Here is an 18265-nt window from a genome sequence, read left to right as displayed (position 1 = left end):
TGCTTGTCAAAGGAACTGCGTCCAGGTAGAACCACAATTTACATCTCAGGACAATATTCCTTCGGTAGATACTTACTCAGTACCCCTGTGGCCCAGGCACTGCTCTGAGAGCAGAGAGAATTCAGCAGTGTACGTCAGACACAAATCCCAGGGCTCATGGAGCCTCAGTTCTACCGGAAGAGACCGACACTAAAGAAATAATAAATTACACCGTACATAAGAAAGCAGTAAGTGGTTCAGGCTGTAAAGCAGGGAAGGAGCAGGGAGCCTGGAGGGTGCTAGCTCACACAAGGTGGTCCAGGAAGACCTCATCGCTGAGAAGGTGCGTGTGAGCAAAGACTGAAGTCAGGAGGAGATGTGGAGGGAAGCACGGTAGGCAGAGGGAACAGCCAGTGCAAAGGCCCTGAAGCTGGCATGGGCCTGATATGCAGAAGGAACAGTGAGGGGGCCGGTGTGGTTGCAGCCAAGTGGAGGAAGGGGTACAGGCGTGGGTAACATCAGAGGGTAAAGGGAGCAAGAGGCCAACCGTGAGGTGCCTTCTAAACCACTGCAAGGACTTTGGACGGGAGCTGATGGAGGGTTTTGGTTTGACTTCATAGAATCATAGAGGCTGCGTGGAGATGAACCTCAAGCAAGTCAAAGGAAGGAGGGGGAAGACCTGTTAGCAAAGACTGTGATGTTCCTGGGCCAGGGTGGCAGCAGTGGACATGGTGATAGCTGGCCAGTCTCCTTCTATTCTGAAGGCAGAACAGCCAGGATTTCCTAATGAACTGGATGTTGGGCATGAAAAAAGAAGACGACTCCAGGTTTTTGCATGAGAAACTTGGAAGTTTAGAGTTTCTGTTAACCGTGATGAAAACTGAGGATGGTTCAGGCTTACGGACAGGAGATTAAGACCATTTTAGACATTTAAGTTTAAGATATTGTACTAGTCTTCTACTGTGAACAAGTTATCACAAACTTAGGGGCTTCAAACAATACCATGAGCTCGTAGATCTGTAGGTCAGAAGTCTGGCATGGTGTGACTGGGTTCTCTGCTAAGAGTGCCACAGGCTGGTGAGGGCTATGGTCTCAGGTGAGGCTTGGGGCTCTTTTCCAAGCTCACTCAGCTCGTTGGCACACTTCAGTTCTTTGCAAGTACAGGACTGAAGTCTCTGCTTCCTTGCCGTCAACTGGAGATCCTCCTCCACTCCTAGAGGTCATCCCTATTTTTGCCATCTGGCCCCTCCTTTTTTTTTTTTTAATTGTACTTTAGATGAAGGTTTACAGAACTAGCTTCTCATTAAACAGTACATGTATTGTTTTATGACATCGGTTACCAACCCCACGACGTGTCAACGCTCTCCCTTCTTGACCTTGGGTTCCCTATTACCAGCTTTCCTGTCCCCTCTTGCCTTCTAGTCCTTGCCCCTGGGCTGATGTGCCCTTTTAGTCTCATTTTGTTTCATGGGCCTGTCTAATCTTTGGCTGAGAGGTGAACCTCAGGAGTGACTTCAGTACTGAGCTAAAAGGGTGTCTGGGGACCATACTCAGGGGTTTCTCCAGTCTCTGCCAGGCCAATAAGTCTGGTCTTTTTTTGTAAGTTAGAATTTTGTTCTATATTTTTCTCCAGCTCTGTCTGGGACCTTCTATTGTGATGCTTGTCAGAGCAGTCAGTGGTGGTAGTTGGGCACCATCTAGTAGTGCCGGACTCAGTCTGGTGGAGGCTGTGGTAGTTGTGGTCCATTAATCCTTTGGACTAATCTTTCTCTTCTGTTTTTGGTTTTCTTCATTCTCCCTTGCTCCAGATGGGGTGAAAGCAGTGGAGTATCTTAGATTGGCCCCGCCATCTTGAAAGCAACAATGGAGAATGTCCCTTATGTCGATTCCCCTCATACTTTGGCTCTGCTATGCCAGGGCTCATCTGATTAGGTCAGGCCCACCGAGGATAATCTCCCTTTCTTAAAGTCAGCTGATTTAGGATCCTTAACTAGATCTGCAAAACACCCTCATGGCAGCATGTGGGTTAACGTTTAACGTTTGGTTGTGTAACTGAGGAAAGGTGTGTGTACATCAAGGCAGGAGGAAGGTACCTGGGAGGTGGAGGAGCATCTTGGGGGTTATCCTAGAATTCTGTGGAATAACCAAATGGAGATGGCAAGGAGGCAGCTGGATATACAATCCTGGAGCTCTGAGAAAGGTCAAGGCTAGAGTCACAAGTTTGGGAGTCATCAGTGTATGAGCCACAAACCTTTCCAGGACCATTAAAGGGGTGCGAAAAAGTTGGGGAGATGAGAAGAACTAGCAAAGGGGACTCCAGGCACTTTTTCTTCAGCTCTTCACTGCAGTTGGCCCATGACCCATGCTGATGTTCAACCCATGCGCAATGGGAGATCTCAGTATTTCTGAAAGTACACTCAGTTTTCTCCTCCATTAAATCAACACCTTCTTCACAGCACTCATTCACCTATGAAAAGTACACTCAGTTTTCCAGTTTTCTCCTCCATTAAATCATCATCTTCACAGCACCCATTCACCTGTGAAAAGTAATGAAGCTGCCCTTGTTGCTGACAAATCGTCTCAGGGGATCCATTTCTCTGGCTTAAAATCCTGTTGTTGCTCTCTTGGATTCAGATTAGTCCCATGAAGCCCACAAACTAATGCTCGCTTTCCCTCCATTGACTCGGCACCACACTTCTGCTCAGATCCCACATGTCTGGGGGAAGACGGGGCTGGGCTTCCTGTAACTGCCCGGAGCTCAGAGGAGCATCGTGCAGCAACGGGGAGGAGAGGAGAACGAGGATCAGCCTGGCTGTGCCCCAGTGGGGACGGAAGGCTGGCTCTTTTGGTTCAGAGGTGCAGGAGGGAGGCACTCCATTCTGCTAGCCAGGAAAGGAGGGTCTATGCTGTTAGATGGGGACAAAGTGGGAAGGCAGAGGGCTGAGCACCTGAAAACGTATTTTTTCTCACTACTACAAGTAAACCAGTTGCCATCGAGTTGATTCTGATTCATGGTGATCCCACGTGTGTCACAGCAGAACTGTGCTCTGTAGGGTTGTCAATAGCTGATCTCTAGGTCTTCTGAGGCATCTCTGGGTAAATTCAAACCTACAATCTTTCAGCGAGCAGCTGAGCATGTGAACCATCTGCACCACTTTGATTTTCACGTGCTAGATTCTCCCAAATTGACAGGAAAAGGAATATTCGGTGAAACCTGTGAGAGCTGCAATCGATGGGACACCCTTGGGTCTCTGGGTCTTGCAAGTTTTCTGCTCTGAGAGGGTGCAGTCACCATTTTTCTATCACTCTCTATTCAGCTGAAAATTTTTATTTGCACTTTCCTTCTCTGACAGGTTTCCACCTTACACAGATTTTGCTGTACAGGTAGCCTCTAACTTACGACGTATTTGAGTTACCGGGGCCGCACTTACGACCGCCAGTGTATCTGGAACGTATTTTCCTGGGAGGAAGTTACGGGAAAATACGTGCAGGGGACGTGGAAAACGTTGCTGAGTTATGTGAACTCGCTCTAAGCATTTGATCAAGATTATATAAAGGAATAAAAATTATTTAGTTAAAAAAAAAAAAAAAAAGATTATATAAAGGACAAGATTTGTCCACATGGCAAGAACGCTGATACTGGGGTGTGGAACGGCTTTCAGATCTTAAAGAAGGGGAACTGACAGATCAGGACTTAATGGATTTTGAAGAGAAAGAAATGGGGAAGAAGGAAGAAATAATGAGGAAGAGGAAGGAGAGAAGTTGTAAAAAAAATGTTTACAGGAGAACCATTGGCTGGGGTTTGTTCTAAACTCAATCGGGGGCTTCAGCTGCTTGAAAACATGGACCGATCGCTGATGGTTTTGCTAAAGTTGACAGAAATTCTGAAAGCAGTGAGATGTTACTGCAATATAAGAAGAAAAAAAAGAAAAGGACCACACAGACAACTCTCACTAATTTTCTGACTAGAAACGCCATCCCCATTCCCAGGGGTAATCCAGATGGTCCAGAACCTTCCACAAGTGGAGTTATTGCCACAACTGACAAAATGCCAACCACGTCCAACTCTTTTCAATTGTCAGAGTAAATCTTTTATGATTTGTGTATTTTTTTATGTATGTATTAAAATATATCTGTAAGTTTATATGTAATGTTTCCAAGCCCCAAAGGCAAATAAAGATCAGATTTATAAACATACTAATAATAAAAGGCAATAATAATGAAAACTAAAAAAAAAAAGGTATTCGACTTATGTCAGATTCGACTGACAGTGGAGTTATGGGAACAGAACCCCGTCATAAGTTGGGGACTACTTGTATATATACAGCAAACAGACACTATGCTCTAACTTATAAATGTATGTTTATCTATGCATTATATATTTTTAATTAGTCTTGGCTGACAGATTTGTCCAGATAAAAAAGTGACATTGCACTAAATTGTACATACAGAAATTATTGACTTGGTGTATGTTCTGCTGTGTATATTCTCAACAACAAAAATAAATCATAAAATGAAAAAAAAAAAAAGATAACTCTCCACTGAGGGCAGTGTTACTGCGGGTGCTTCCGATACGCGGGGCAATGAAGGGCCTATCCAGCCTCGATGCAGAGGCCTCGTCCCAGAGGCTGGGAGATGAGGGATCTCAATGGAACCTGTCCAACAGGGCTGCTACACTCTCTGCAGGCTTCTGCCAGAGGCAGGGCTCACGGTATCCCAGCTGACCAGAGACGGGACCCAAGAGGAACAGCAGCAGCTTGCAGAGGGGCTGAGGGTACCACAGTGACAACCACCACGCAGGCAATCCTCAGGACAGGGGACATGCTGCCAGCCAGCTGGATCAGAACCCATTGCTGGTGGCACCCTGCTCCTTGCTCGCTACCTGCGGACACAATGGAACATTCCCCCAGCAGATGGTGTAGGAGGAAACTGGGTCTTTTCTCAGTCAGAAAAGCCCACCCCGGCACCTGCACACAGCAAGAACTGAAACTGATCCTACCATGGTCAACCAGTTCTGCCACTTTTATCTGTCACAAGGGAAGATCTAGATTTCCAGAGATCATGCATCAAGAGCTGCCAGGGCTGTGTCTGTCCCCAGACACTGACTCACCTCCACCATGTTGCTTCCTGGTGGCCACCAACCCCTACGCAAAACGCCTCATGTACCAACTAGTACTGAGCTGCCCACAAGATCACTGGAGTCATTTATTTACTGGGCCTCACTGAGGTTAAATCCAATGTAGACTGAATGTCCCATCGCATGTCTTTTTCCACGTTCCAACCATGTGAAATGAACTGATGACCTAAGGCCACACAAGGATACCAGAACTGGGGGGAGCTCCAACAAAGCTTGGGCCCCATGCATGCTGTTTTCCTCCCTCCACCCTGACCCCACAGACACTGGCTCCCAAAACTCACCAGACAGGTATGCAAACCGCTTCTTCAGCTGGTCTTGAATGTCAGCAGCACAGAGCGGGACGATGTCCTGGTGCATGATTTCATCTGAGAAGAAAGAGCAAACAGACACACGTGCTGTCATTTAATGGAAACTTCGCCTCATGCTCCACAAATGCCAAGTCTGGATTAGCCACACACAGCCACGCACATCAACAAACACCTAAAGGGAGACAGGTCACGTGTTTGGAAAAAGAAATTCCGGTTTCCAACACATGAAAACCTTTGTTTCTCAGAGTACAAAGAGCTGTGTGCTGAGCGATTCACCATCAATTTTTAAAATGTGGTGTGTAAGAGTTCGAAAAAGGGAGACAGAGAGATAGACTGAGAGAAATAAACAGAGAGAGCAGACAGACACAGCCAGGCAGAGACAGAAGCAGGCAGAAAGAGGCACAGGGCAAATAGTAGGAAAAGGTTAGGATCCTGGAAAGGACTGACTCATAAGACAAATACATAGCGAACAGCATTTAGAACAAATACTTTTGGTCTTAGGAGTTTCCATCCGCATTTTTGAGATGGTCCAGGAAGCTCCAGGGGCTCTTGTCTGTTGCAAATACAATGACTTGCTAGTCAATGAGGAAAATCTTGCAAATATAAGGGCCCACATCCTCCACAGTCACACATCAAGGGGTACTCACCAGTCTGCACCACCCCTATGGCTTCATCGATTGCCTGACACGGATGAGGCAGAATGGCAGCAACAAATACAAGGGTTACCCACAAAGTCCCTAACCTCAACAATGACTAAAAAGGTGGCTTCTAGTAATCTGCATGTTGGATGTATCCAGAAGAGGAGTCTGGGAATAAACACCTCCAGCCATACTGTGCGGAATCAACTAGAAGTAAGAAGGTTTGCAAGACTCCTCGAGGAATACAGACTCAACCAGAGATTTCCAGTCACTACAGTAGAAAAGCTAGGGCTTTGGCAGGCGTACCAAGAAGCGTGACGCATTTTCTTTGTGTCTTTAGGGACTTCTCCATTTCAGAATCAACTCCAGACTATATTACACGTGATTTCTAGCCAATGATTTTATCTTGCCAGATCCCAGGTTTGTAGGAATTTTTTAGTCTTGAACATTAACACAATTTCTCTATAAAAGACATGTTCTGGCTCATGACTCATGGATGACTTGGCAGTGACTTAAAAGGTCAGTTCTTCTACACCCAGTTTAAGACCCAGGCAATGAACGGCCTGCAGATATGGGTCATGGAGATCTTTTAGCCTGAAAATTTCCAGTGGCAAAAATATTATCTCTGTGGCATCAGTCTTAATTCCTACTCTTCGGGTCTTGCAAACAAGTGTAAACATGGGTGACACAGAGTCACCACAGATCCCTGGACTGTGTGTCAATTGTGAAATTATGAACTGCCATGATTGGCTGATCTGTCATTTCTGAAGACAACTCCGATGTTGACGAAGAAGTGACCAGGGCCATAGTGTCACCAGCCAGTCTAGAGCTAAAGAGAGCACCTGTACCATCCAGTGAGGAGTCAAGGATACAAGTGGAAGTTAACGCTCACCCAACTCAACTCATCAGTTGCTACCCTTGAGTCTCATATGGGTCGCTCAATGGCACGGGCTGTCATTTCCTAACACGTAATGAAACGTCTCATCGGTGGCTTTCTTTTGTGATTTCAGAAACAAAAACAAGGTTAGAAACAATAGCTCCAAGAAAGCTTGAATTAATAGTAATACAATAAAAATCCACCCGGGGCTGTTAATGGGTTTTAGACATCTCATTTTGGTTGGAATGTATATTAGATGCAGTTGATACAGCAGCCTCGGATAGGTTTCTAGAAGGTCAGCTTTTACAATTTCCTCTTCTCCCTCTCAACAGGAACAACGAGGCATCAAAGTGCTGGAACTGGTGTGTCTTTCCTCCACGTCAGCCTCTGCCAAGCCCAGGAGCAGCACATGTTGAAACACAGACCACTGGGAAGCAAGGGTCTTCTAGAAGTTTTTAAAAATTCCAGGGGCAGCAGGAAATATGCATGGATACTGCTTAGCCTGCCAAGTCCTTTAGTAACTGGGGACTGTCTGGACAGTTGTGACACCAACATCAGCGATAAGCCACTGATAAACTGGGCTAGGCCAAGGCTTACCAGCATTACCGTGCCATGATCTAGAAAAGCACGCTCTAGATCTCCTAACATGACTCAACTTCAAGATTTCATGAACTCATCAGGAAAAAAAGACATCGAGTGTCAAGGTGGCTGATGGTATAAATTTCTATGGTAATTCTTAGGCGTTATTCTGAATGATACTGAGCTGAGGAAGCTTTCAAGATAGCACTTTCTCTTATGAGTATGCTTTTGCATTCCACAACTCATTTCTGGACATTATGGGGTATCTGCAAAATGTCTTTTTTCCACGTTGGTGACAGAACTGCTATTATCAATCACCATTTTATTTCTGTGAGCCATTATAAATGTGAAATCTGGTTCCATCAGGAGACACCTACAACGATCTCCTGGCCCCACCGCCTCTCCTCTCCTCTCTAAGGACCAACCACACTCAATTCTTACAGTTTCTTAAATGGGCCAAGGTCCTTTCAGCCCTTTGGGCCTCTGCACAACCCATTCCCTGTTAACATTTTCCTGGCTCTGTCTGCCAGTCCAAACTTACTCAATTCCCTGCTGAGATGTCATTTCAAGGTGGCCTTTCTCAGACTGGTGAAATCCATACAAAATGTGGAGTTAGTTAACAGCAGTGTAACGACGTTAATTTCTCAGTTTTGACAACTGTATCCTGGCTCGGAAAGGTGTTGACATTAGGGAAAACCAGGTGAGGGATATAAAGGAACACTCTACACTGTCTTTGCAACTTTTCTGTAAATCTAAAAGTATTTGAAAATACAAAGTTTATTCTAAAAAACAGCCTAAAAATAAAAAAAGGAGGCCTTTCTCAACCTCCAAGTCTGGGCACATAGTCCCTCGAGCACCCTGTGTCTCCGACATAGCACTTCACCAAGACCAAAACCCAAACCTGTTGCTGTCAAGTCGAGTCCAACTCATAGCGACCCTACAGGACAGAGTAGAACTGCCCCATAGGGTTTCCAGGAGGCGGTTGGTCGATTTGAACTGCCGACCTTTTGGTTAGCAGCCAAGCTCTTTAACCACTGCGCCAGCAGGGCTCCACACGGCACCTACCACGTGTATAATGTATATCCAGCACTCAAGACTATGACAAGAACTGCATCCTGGGTTCATCATCCTATCCCAGGACCTGGTTTAGTGATTTGCCTAAGGGGGCAGCTCCAAGAACACACGCTGAGCGGCTGAAGCAAGAGGCAACAGAAAGCTTGATAAAGTTTCAGCGTAGCATTTAGAACTCAACAAATCCACTAAGTTCTTTGTGATTTCCACACACTCTGGTTCCAGGACTTCTGGTCTGTCACAAGCTCTGCGAGGTGAAGACCCCATACACAGCAAACCCTGCGAAAGCTGGAACCTGTGTAGGCGGAAATCTGTCAGAGAAGGAAAACGCAAACCTTTTCCACTAAAATTAGGAAAGTTGTTAATACTGCACCCTGTCAAAGGTGGAAAACGTGTGAGACCCGGAAAAACAAAGCAGTCCCGCTGAGCTCCAGCTCTCCCAGGTTTCACTGTAATGCTGACTATGCTACAAAGTTAACCTTCAGCCCTGGCTAAGGAACTCAGTGCCTCATGAGTTTTCTGGGACAGAGCTAATTTTAAATATTGTTCATTAGGCCAAATATCCCCGTTTTAGGTTTGAAAAACATAGTTATTCTACCCACAGAACATGTCTGGGAACTCTACAAAAGTAAGTTCATACAAGTGAACCTTCTAAAACTTAATTACATTTTAAATGATCTCACTGGTCACACCTCATAAAATTGAAAATAACTGACATTTTCCGACTGATATTAAAATATATAATTTGTATTGTTTGGTCAATACAATGCCTTCTTTGGACAACAGGCTCTGGGGTATTAAGCACACTGAACACCACCCCCCCCCCAAAAAAACCCTTCCTTTTATATACATTTGTAATTTTTACACATCCTTCCTCAATTTTTTATGCCCACTTAAGAATAACTAGACAATTGTGCAATTTGTAATAATAGTGCTTTTTTGTTAAGGTCCAGTGTGAGATATTTATAAATGTAAGACTCAGAAAAGTACTGAAGAGCTTCACCACTATGACCTAGTGGGAAGGAAACACGGACCCTGAATTTATCGAGAGTGAGCTTTGAGTCGTCATTGTTTTATGAGTCTTGCTGCTTTAATGCCCAATGTTTTAGAACAGGAAGTGGGGTCATCTCACCCTGTCAGTTTGATAAACGGGTTCAAGAAAGGCTCAGCCCCATGACAGAACTCTTCTGTGTAAGCATAATACATTACAGATAACTCTGCGTGTTCTAACATTCCTGTCTCGGCCCAGAAATAAACGGAGACTCTCAAGTCATTGTTTCTATAACAAAGAATCAGCTTTAGGAAGGAAAAACGAAGAAGGGCCTGAAGCTGAAGAGGACAGAGGGTGGGAGAAGACATGCTGGGTCTTGGCCTCCCCTACTTTACAGGGCTGCTTTCTCTCCAGTGCCCCTCCAGGTCAGAGTGGACGGAACAGAAGCGGCCAGACTGAGGGGCCAGGGGCAGCTGCAGGCCTGACACTGTTCCCACCTCCCTGTACTGGCTCTAAGACGTGTCCTTTGAAAGGCTGCTCTTGTCTGGCATACTACAGGGGATGATATGTCCAGATGCTAAGTGAGGGAGGTAGAAGCTGTCCCCCTGCTTACCTGATATGGCACCTGTCCCAGGCACCTGTCTGGGGGAAAGACCCAATTCTGTTGCTGTTGTTGGGTGCCACTGGGTCGACTCTTACTCATAGCGACCCCATGTGACACTAGGCTGTAATTTTTACGGTAGCAGATCTCCAGGTCTTTCTCCTGCAAAGCAGGCGGTTGGGTTTAAACTGCCAAATTTTCAGTTAGCAGCTGAGCGCTTATCTGCTGCTTTACCAGGGCTCTTTAACTCAATTCTAGACTAAAGATAAAAGGGGAAAAAAATCTCAGAAAAGCCCAAATTCTGGCTTATTTTGGCAGCAATTTTAAAGTCTAGGTGGGTGGGGTTATTCCTTTATCTTTAGATCTTCCTGTTCTAAAAACATTAGGCTGTAAAGCAAACTTCCTCTTCGAAACTGACTCAAGGATTTGTTTTATTTTAGGAAAATAATTTCCTAACGGAAACTGGGAGACAAATGTGTTTTGCTTTCCAGGCAACTTTCCTACCTGACCACCTGAAGAGGCATTTTGTCCCTCCTCTTTGCTAATGGAAACCCTGGTGGCACAGTGGTTGAGTGCTGTGTCTGCTAACCAAAAGGTTGGCAGTTTGAATCCACCAGGCACTCCTTGGAAACTCTACAGGGCAGTCCTACTCTGTCCCATAGGGTTGCTACAAGTCGGAATCGACTCGACGGCAATAGGTTTGGTTTTTTGGTTTGGTCTTTGCTAAAGCACATCAAAGGCAGGGGAGAAGGGGAGAGAAGACAGCAACAAGGAATCCTTGCATTTTTAGAGCTGGGTGTATGCGTTAGGTGTGGTCGAGTCTATTTTCAACTCATAGTGGCCCCATTTGACAAGAGTAGAGCTGCCTCCAAGGGTTTTCTAGGCTGTAATCTTTACGGGAGCAGATCGTCAGGCCTTTCTCCCACGGAGCCACTGGGTGGGCTCAAACCACCAACTTTTTGGTTAGCAGTAGAGCCCTTAACCATTGTGCCACCAGGGGCTCTGAAAATCTATTTAAGCGTGCCTCCCTGTTTGCAGACGAAAAGTATCATAGGCTAAGGCAGCTCCAGTGTGCCAGAAAGAACCTGGAGCTTGGGTTCAGGAAGCCTGATCCCTGCTGTTCACGGGTGACTCTGGACAGGGCCCTTAGCCTACCTCAAGGGGTGACATGAACATAAGAAAGAGCCCTCTACAAAGGAGGTCACACAGCAGTGAGAGGCCATAGGCCAACAAGTCAAGTTCACTATTTGCCAATTCGCTCCTTTTATTTATACCTGGCTACAGACCCACTAACTAGAAACCCTGGTGGCATAGTGGTTAAGTACTATGGCTGCTAACCAAAAGGTTGGCAGTTCAAATCCACCAGGCACTCCTCAGAAACCCTATGGGGCAGTTCTACTCTGTCCTAAAGGGTTGCTATGAGTTTTAATCAACTTGATGGCAATGAGTTTGGCTTTTTTTGGTTTTATAGGCCCAGTTCAGCCCTGGTGACACAGCAGTTAAGAGCTATGGCTGCTAACCAAAAAGTCAGCAGTTTGAATCCACCAGCTGCTCCTTGGAAACCCTATGGGGCGGTTCTACGCTGCCATATACTGTTGCTACGAGTCGGAATTGGCTCGACAGCAACAGGTTTGGTTTGCTTTGTGGATAGGCCCACTAAGAAGCCCTGGTGGCGCAGTGGTTACAGCTCTCAGTTGCTAAATGGAAAGTCAGCAGTTTGAACCCACTAGCCACTCTCCAGGTGAAAGATGTGGTGATCTGCTTCTATAAGGATTACAGCCTTAGAAACCCTATGGGGTAATTTTACTCTGTTCTATATGGCCACTGTGAGTTGGGAATCAACTCAATGGCAATGGGTTTTCAAAGGCCCACAAGTGGTCTGTCAGTTTGTCACAATGTGGTAGTGTAAAAATAGCGTGGGGAGAGGGATCTGACCTCTAAGTTCACAAGGGGGGAAGAAGAATCAAGATCAACAGCCCAAGGCTGATTCCTATGAGGCAGAGGTCAGACACACCTCCACCCTCCAATGTTTTTACCAATTCTGACACCAACTGCCCCTCCCACGGCACACTCTACTTCTCTGCTGGGTTTGACAATTCATTGCAATGGCCACACAGAACTCACAGACAATACTCACGATTATGGGGTTTATCAGGGAAGTAAGGTTCAAGGACACTCAGGACACAGCTCTTCCATCAGGACTGCCTCTTCTCAGCCGTGCCCACAGACACACCTCTCTCTGGCCCTCAGCCTCTACCCTGCTCAGGAAAGTGTTACAAAGCCCTTTTAGCTCAGCTGATAAGTGCCCGGGGCACCCCACTCCACCAGTAAGCCTTGGTCTGAAGTCGCTGAGCTCTAGGTCTGTGGGTCAGCAAATCTAGCTCCAGCGAGTGCCCAGAGGCACCCCACTCTGCCAGCAAGGCTCCTGCCTGAAGGCACTCGGCTTTCTCGCTTCACAGGCTGGGAAGCCCACCGTGCCATCTCCTGCCAGTCTCCTGCCTCTGCTGTGGCCATTTCCCTGCCACTGCCTCTCACTGTCTTCAGTGTTACAGCTTTCTTTCTCAGTCTTCTCGTTCCAGGAGCTTCTCAGCCCAGGGATCCCAGGTCCAAAGTACGTGCTCCATTCCTGGTGCTTCTTTCATGGTGGTGAGATCCTCTCTTACCGCCTTTGGGATGGCTCATTTTAAGTCTAGTGGGATGACAAAAATGACCAATCCCCTCATTAGGGCTCCATATACCTTATTTGCATGGTTCCACTCAATCATTTTGTGTGTTACAGAGACTATGGCTACAAAGGCGTATGAAGTAATTCACGCACCACAGGTGGCCTGCAAGTTGCTATGATGCTGGATGTTATGCCGCCAGTATTTCAAATACCGGTGGGTCACCCAGAGCGGACAGGCTTCAGAAGAGCTTCCAGACTGAGAAAGATTAGGAAGAAAGGCCTTGCAACCTACTTCTAAAAATTAGGCAATGAAAACCTTATGGATTGCAACAAAACACTGTCCACATCATCAGGAGGGCTCAATCACTAGAGAAGGACATCATTTTGGGTGATGTAGGGGCCAATGAGGGTGAAGGAGACCCTCAGTGAAATGGATTGCCAACAGCCACAACAATGGAGACCCTGTGAAATGGACTGACAACAGCCATGACAATGGAGACCCTGTGAAATGGAATAAAAACAGCCACAATGGAGACCCTCAGTGAAATGGACTGACAACAGCCATGACAAGGGAGATCCTCAGTGACATGGACTGGCAACAGCCATAAGGCAGACTCTCAGTGAAATGGACTGACAACAGCCACAAGAGAGACACTCAGTGAAATGGACTGACAACAGCCACGGCAATGGAAACCCTGTGAAATGGACTGACAACAGCCACGGCAATGGAGACCCTGTGAAATGGAATAAAAACAGCCACAATGGAGACCCTCAGTGAAATGGACTGACAACAGCCACAACAAGGGAGATCCTCAGTGACATGGACTGACAACAGCCATAAGGGAGACTCTCAGTGAAATGGACTGAAAACAGCCATAAGGGAGACCCTCAGTGAAATGGTCTGACAACAGCCACAAGGGAGACCTTCAGTGAAATGGACTTGACAACAGCCACAATGGAGACCCTCAGTGAAATGGTCTGACAACAGCCACAAGGGAGACCTTCAGTGAAATGGACTTGACAACAGCCACAATGGAGACCCTCAGTGAAATGGTCTGACAACAGCCATAAGGGAGACTCTCAGTGAAATGGACTGCAACAGCCACAACAAGGGAGACCGTCAGTAAAATGGACTGACAACAGCCACAAGGGAGACTCTCAGTGAAATGGACTGACAACAGCCATAAGGGAGACTCTCAGTGAAATGGACTGACAACAACCATGACAAGGGAGACCCTCAGTGACATGGGCTGACAACAGCCACGACATTGGAGACCCTGTGAAATGGAATAATAACAATCACAATGGAGACCCTCAGTGAAATGGACTGACAACAGCCACAAGGGAGACCTTCAGGGAAATGGACTGACAACAACCATGACAAGGGAGACCCTCAGTGACATGGGCTGACAACAGCCACGACATTGGAGACCCTGTGAAATGGAATAATAACAGTCACAATGGAGACCCTCAGTGAAATGGACTGACAACAGGCACAAGGGAGACCTTCAGTGAAATGGACTGACAACAGCTACAACAATGGAGACCTTCAGTGAAATGGACTTACAACAGCCATAAGGGAGACTCTCAGTGAAATGGACTGACAACAGCCACAAGGGAGACCTTCAGTGAAATGGACTGACAACAACCATGACAAGGGAGACCCTCAGTGACATGGGCTGACAACAGCCACGACATTGGAGACCCTGTGAAATGGAATAATAACAGTCACAATGGAGACCCTCAGTGAAATGGACTGACAACAGCCACAAGGGAGACCTTCAGTGAGATGGACTGACAACAGCTACAACAATGGAGACCTTCAGTGAAATGGACTTACAACAGCCATAAGGGAGACTCTCGGTGAAATGGACTGACAACAGCCACAAGGGAGACCTTCAGTGAAATGGACTGACAACAGCCATGACAATGGAGACCCTGTGAAATGGACTGACAACAGCCACGACAATGGAGACCCTGTGAAATGGACTGACAACAGCCACAATGGAGACCCTGTGAAATGGAATAACAACAGCCACAAGGGAGACCTTCAGTGAAATGGACTGACGACAGCCATGACAATGGAGACCTTCAGTGAAATGGACTGACAACAGCCACGACAAGGGAGACCTTCAGTGAAATGGACTGACAATAGCCATGACAATGGAGACATTCAGTGAAATGGACTGACAAGAGCCACGACAAGGGAGACCCTCAGTGAAATGGACTGACAACAGCCACGACAAGGGAGACCCTCAGTGAAATGGACTGACAACAGCCACGACAAGGGAGACCCTCAGTGAAATGGACTGACAACAGCCACGACAAGGGAGACCCTCAGTAAATGGACTGACAACAGCCACGACAAGGGAGACCCTCAGTGAAATGGACTGACAACAGCCACAGCAATGGACTTGAACATGCGGGTGATCATGCAGACGATGCAGGGCTGGGCAACATTTTGTTCTGTTGTGCGTAAGGTCGCCATGGGTTGGAGTCGACTTGATGGCAGCTATCTACCTTTCTGTAGGCCCGTGGCCCAAAGACTTATTATCAGTGAAAACATAATAGTCATATCTTTTCAAAGTCCAAGGTCAAACGGGTTATTCACCAGCTCTTTTGGGTCTGATATCCATTCCACCATGCCATCAACAAGAATCTTCAAACCAAGGAGATACAGAAACATTAAGAAGGAAGAAAGGCAACAAAATGGAGATAAAATTTAGATATAATAAGGAGAGTAACTGAAGCTACTGCTCAAACAAGCGTAATTTTCTCGGACAACGACGTAGGTTTGGGTGGAGCGCCATGATGAACCCCAACAAGCCAGATTCTAAGGAACCACTGTTGGAGTATTTGGGGGAACGGGGTGGACAGGACTTTACAGTTTTATTTATACGTTGAGGGCTCTGGTTGACTCGGCCGTTCAGGGTGTTTGGCACTTAAACTGATTTGGTTCACGGAATTTTCATCTAGACTACGTTTACAAGTATTCTTTAGGGGATAGTTTGGTACTGGATTAGGCATAAATATTTCAAGTCATATACAAAGTATCATTTATTTACTTAGCTCACTAAATGGTATCCGCCCCCTTTTTTTTCCTGATCTCCAACAGCTAACCGGTACTAACTTTAAAATATAAGGTCACATATGAAAAGACGCTCAACCTAAACAGCAATCAGGGGAAAACGCCTTCAACTACAAGGAAATACCACTGCATATCCACCTACTCGACAAAAATTGAAAAGCCTGACCAAACCAAGCATGGCAAGGGTTTGGAGCCATCAGGAAATTCTCGCATGTGGGTGCCAGGAGTGTAAATTAGCACAACCACTTACAAAACCGCTCGGAAGCCTTTTGGAACTGGATTACACTCTTTACTGAAGTTGAAGATGTGTGTACCCTATGACCCAGCGAATCTCTTTATAGCTATAGACCACAGGGCTGCATTTTTTCAAATGCTGTTCAAGTCTGTTAGTCCAATGGGTCTCCAATTTAGCACACAAAAGAATCACCCGCAGGACTTGTTAACGTACACATTGCATATAATTGGAAAAAAAAAAGTTCCACCTTCAGTGCGCTTCGGAATCCTCTATCCCATTCCGTCCCCTTCCAAGCTGGCTACGATATTCTAGCTCATCCTTATTTAAGTGAAGAACAAGTCTTCAATGAAACAGTAACACAAACATCTGGGAAGTGTTTCGCTCCGTTACACACGGGGTCACTACAAGTTGGAACCGACCTGACAGCGCCTGACGACAACACAAACATCCACTGAACCAACAGCATGGATTAGTTTAAGTAAAAAAACAAACACAAAACCCCACCAAAGTCTTAACTCAATCAAGAAAGCAAATATTTCTTGAACATCGACACCATGATCAGTTGGTATAATAAAAAGTACAAGAGAAGTTTTAGAATTCCTTAAGAAAGTCTGGCTGGAGCAACTAAATTATTTATTGTTTCACACAGAAAAGCTTTAATAGTAGAAATGATAGTATTACTAACCCTAAAAAAAAAAAAAACCCTACTAAGTACTTTATATTAAATGCATTTAATCTTCACTCCAACACAAGAGGTGGGTACATTCTCTCCTCAATTTTTTTTTTTAAATAAGTAAACTAAGGCAGAGAGAGGTTGAGTGACTGGTCTAAGGTCACACAGCAGGGACTATGGTGATTCTGGTAGTGCAATGGTTAAGCACTAGGCTGCTACTGAAAGGCTGAACCCACCCAGTGGCCCCTCGGGAGAAAGACCTGGCAATCCGCTCCCATAAAGATTACAGCACAGGAAACCACGGGGCAGTTCTGTCACGTGAGGCCACTGTGAGTGGAAATCAACTTGCTGACATCTAACAACAGAAGGTGCAAGAGGAACTCAAGGAAGGGGGTTAGGAGAGGGTATGAGCCGTCTCCAAGGAGGTGAAACTCGAGTTGGGTAGTGTGGGGAGGGTGTGATTTAGTAAGGGGAGATGCTAAGGGAGGGGGCATTTCTACCTCAGGGAGTGGCTTGGTAGAAAAAAATCAAACCAAACCCAGTGCTGTCGAGTCGATTCTGACTCATAGTGACCCTACAGGACAGGGTAGAACTGCCCCATAGAGTTTCCAAGAAGCACCTGGTGGATTTGAACCGCTGACTCTTTGGTCAGCAGCTGTAGCACTTAACCAGTCCACCACCAGGGTTTCCAGTAAGAGCCATGGAAAAGAGGTCAAAGTAACTGGGAAATAGAAGTCCGTCTCCTGGTGCCTCGCTCGCGGCTCAGTCAGAACCTTCACAAGACAGCGGATCACAGTGGTGCTTGCTGTAACGTCTCACTTTGTGAATCTCCTACCCTTTGCATCAATGGTCAGAGAAACGACATTCAGCAATTAGCACAGGCATTTTGGAATTGACTTGGCAACTGGTGTTTTTATTAATTTTGTATCAGTTCTTCTTCTTGAGAGTCTGAATAAAATTCTAACTGAAGATCTTAAGCCAACTCTGCTGCAGGCGGGAAGGACAATGCCGCCACAGGAAACCCCTGTCTTTGGTTTCTAAGCCCCCCCCCCGAGTTGTCTGCTGCCATTCAACCCAGTGCAGGGGGCTTGCCATTGAACAGGTGGTAAAACAGGGGTGTGGAGAAATCCAGCGGGACTGCAGCAAGCAAGCTAATCGTAAATATCTTTAAACCCAAAAATCCGGTCCATGTTTTCCTCAGAGGCTTACAAAGATACGCTGTCTGCAGACTGTCTTTAAAACCCAGTGCCCTCGAGTCTTTAGTTGTGTGTAATCTCAGTAAGACACTTTATTAAGGGACTGGGGCCCAGACGCTGCATTTCACTGGGCCTGAACTAATCTGGAAACCCTGGTGGCGTACTGGTTAAGCACTATGGCTGCTAACCAAGAGGTTGGCAGTTCAAATCCGCCAGACCCTCCTTGG

At 46.2% G+C, this 18265-nt stretch overlaps 1 protein-coding gene across 9 annotated transcripts in view; it reads right to left on the bottom strand.

Moving 5' to 3' along the window:
• MCF2L (MCF.2 cell line derived transforming sequence like) overlaps positions 1 to 18265 on the bottom strand; it is a 333538-nt gene that overhangs the window by 120280 nt on the left and 194993 nt on the right. For all 9 annotated transcript variants that reach the window (XM_049867599.1, XM_049867590.1, XM_049867593.1 and 6 more), the window contains one exon: positions 5398 to 5481. In XM_049867599.1, coding sequence (XP_049723556.1) covers positions 5398 to 5481 — 84 coding nt within the window. The remainder of the gene's footprint in view (positions 1 to 5397; positions 5482 to 18265) is intronic.

Source organism: Elephas maximus, chromosome 23, assembly GCF_024166365.1.
Source record: "Elephas maximus indicus isolate mEleMax1 chromosome 23, mEleMax1 primary haplotype, whole genome shotgun sequence".
In the NCBI taxonomy this organism is placed as follows: Eukaryota; Metazoa; Chordata; class Mammalia; order Proboscidea; family Elephantidae; genus Elephas; species Elephas maximus.
The sequence above is the reverse complement of the archived record's forward strand: the minus strand, read 5'-3'. Positions and strand labels throughout refer to the sequence as shown.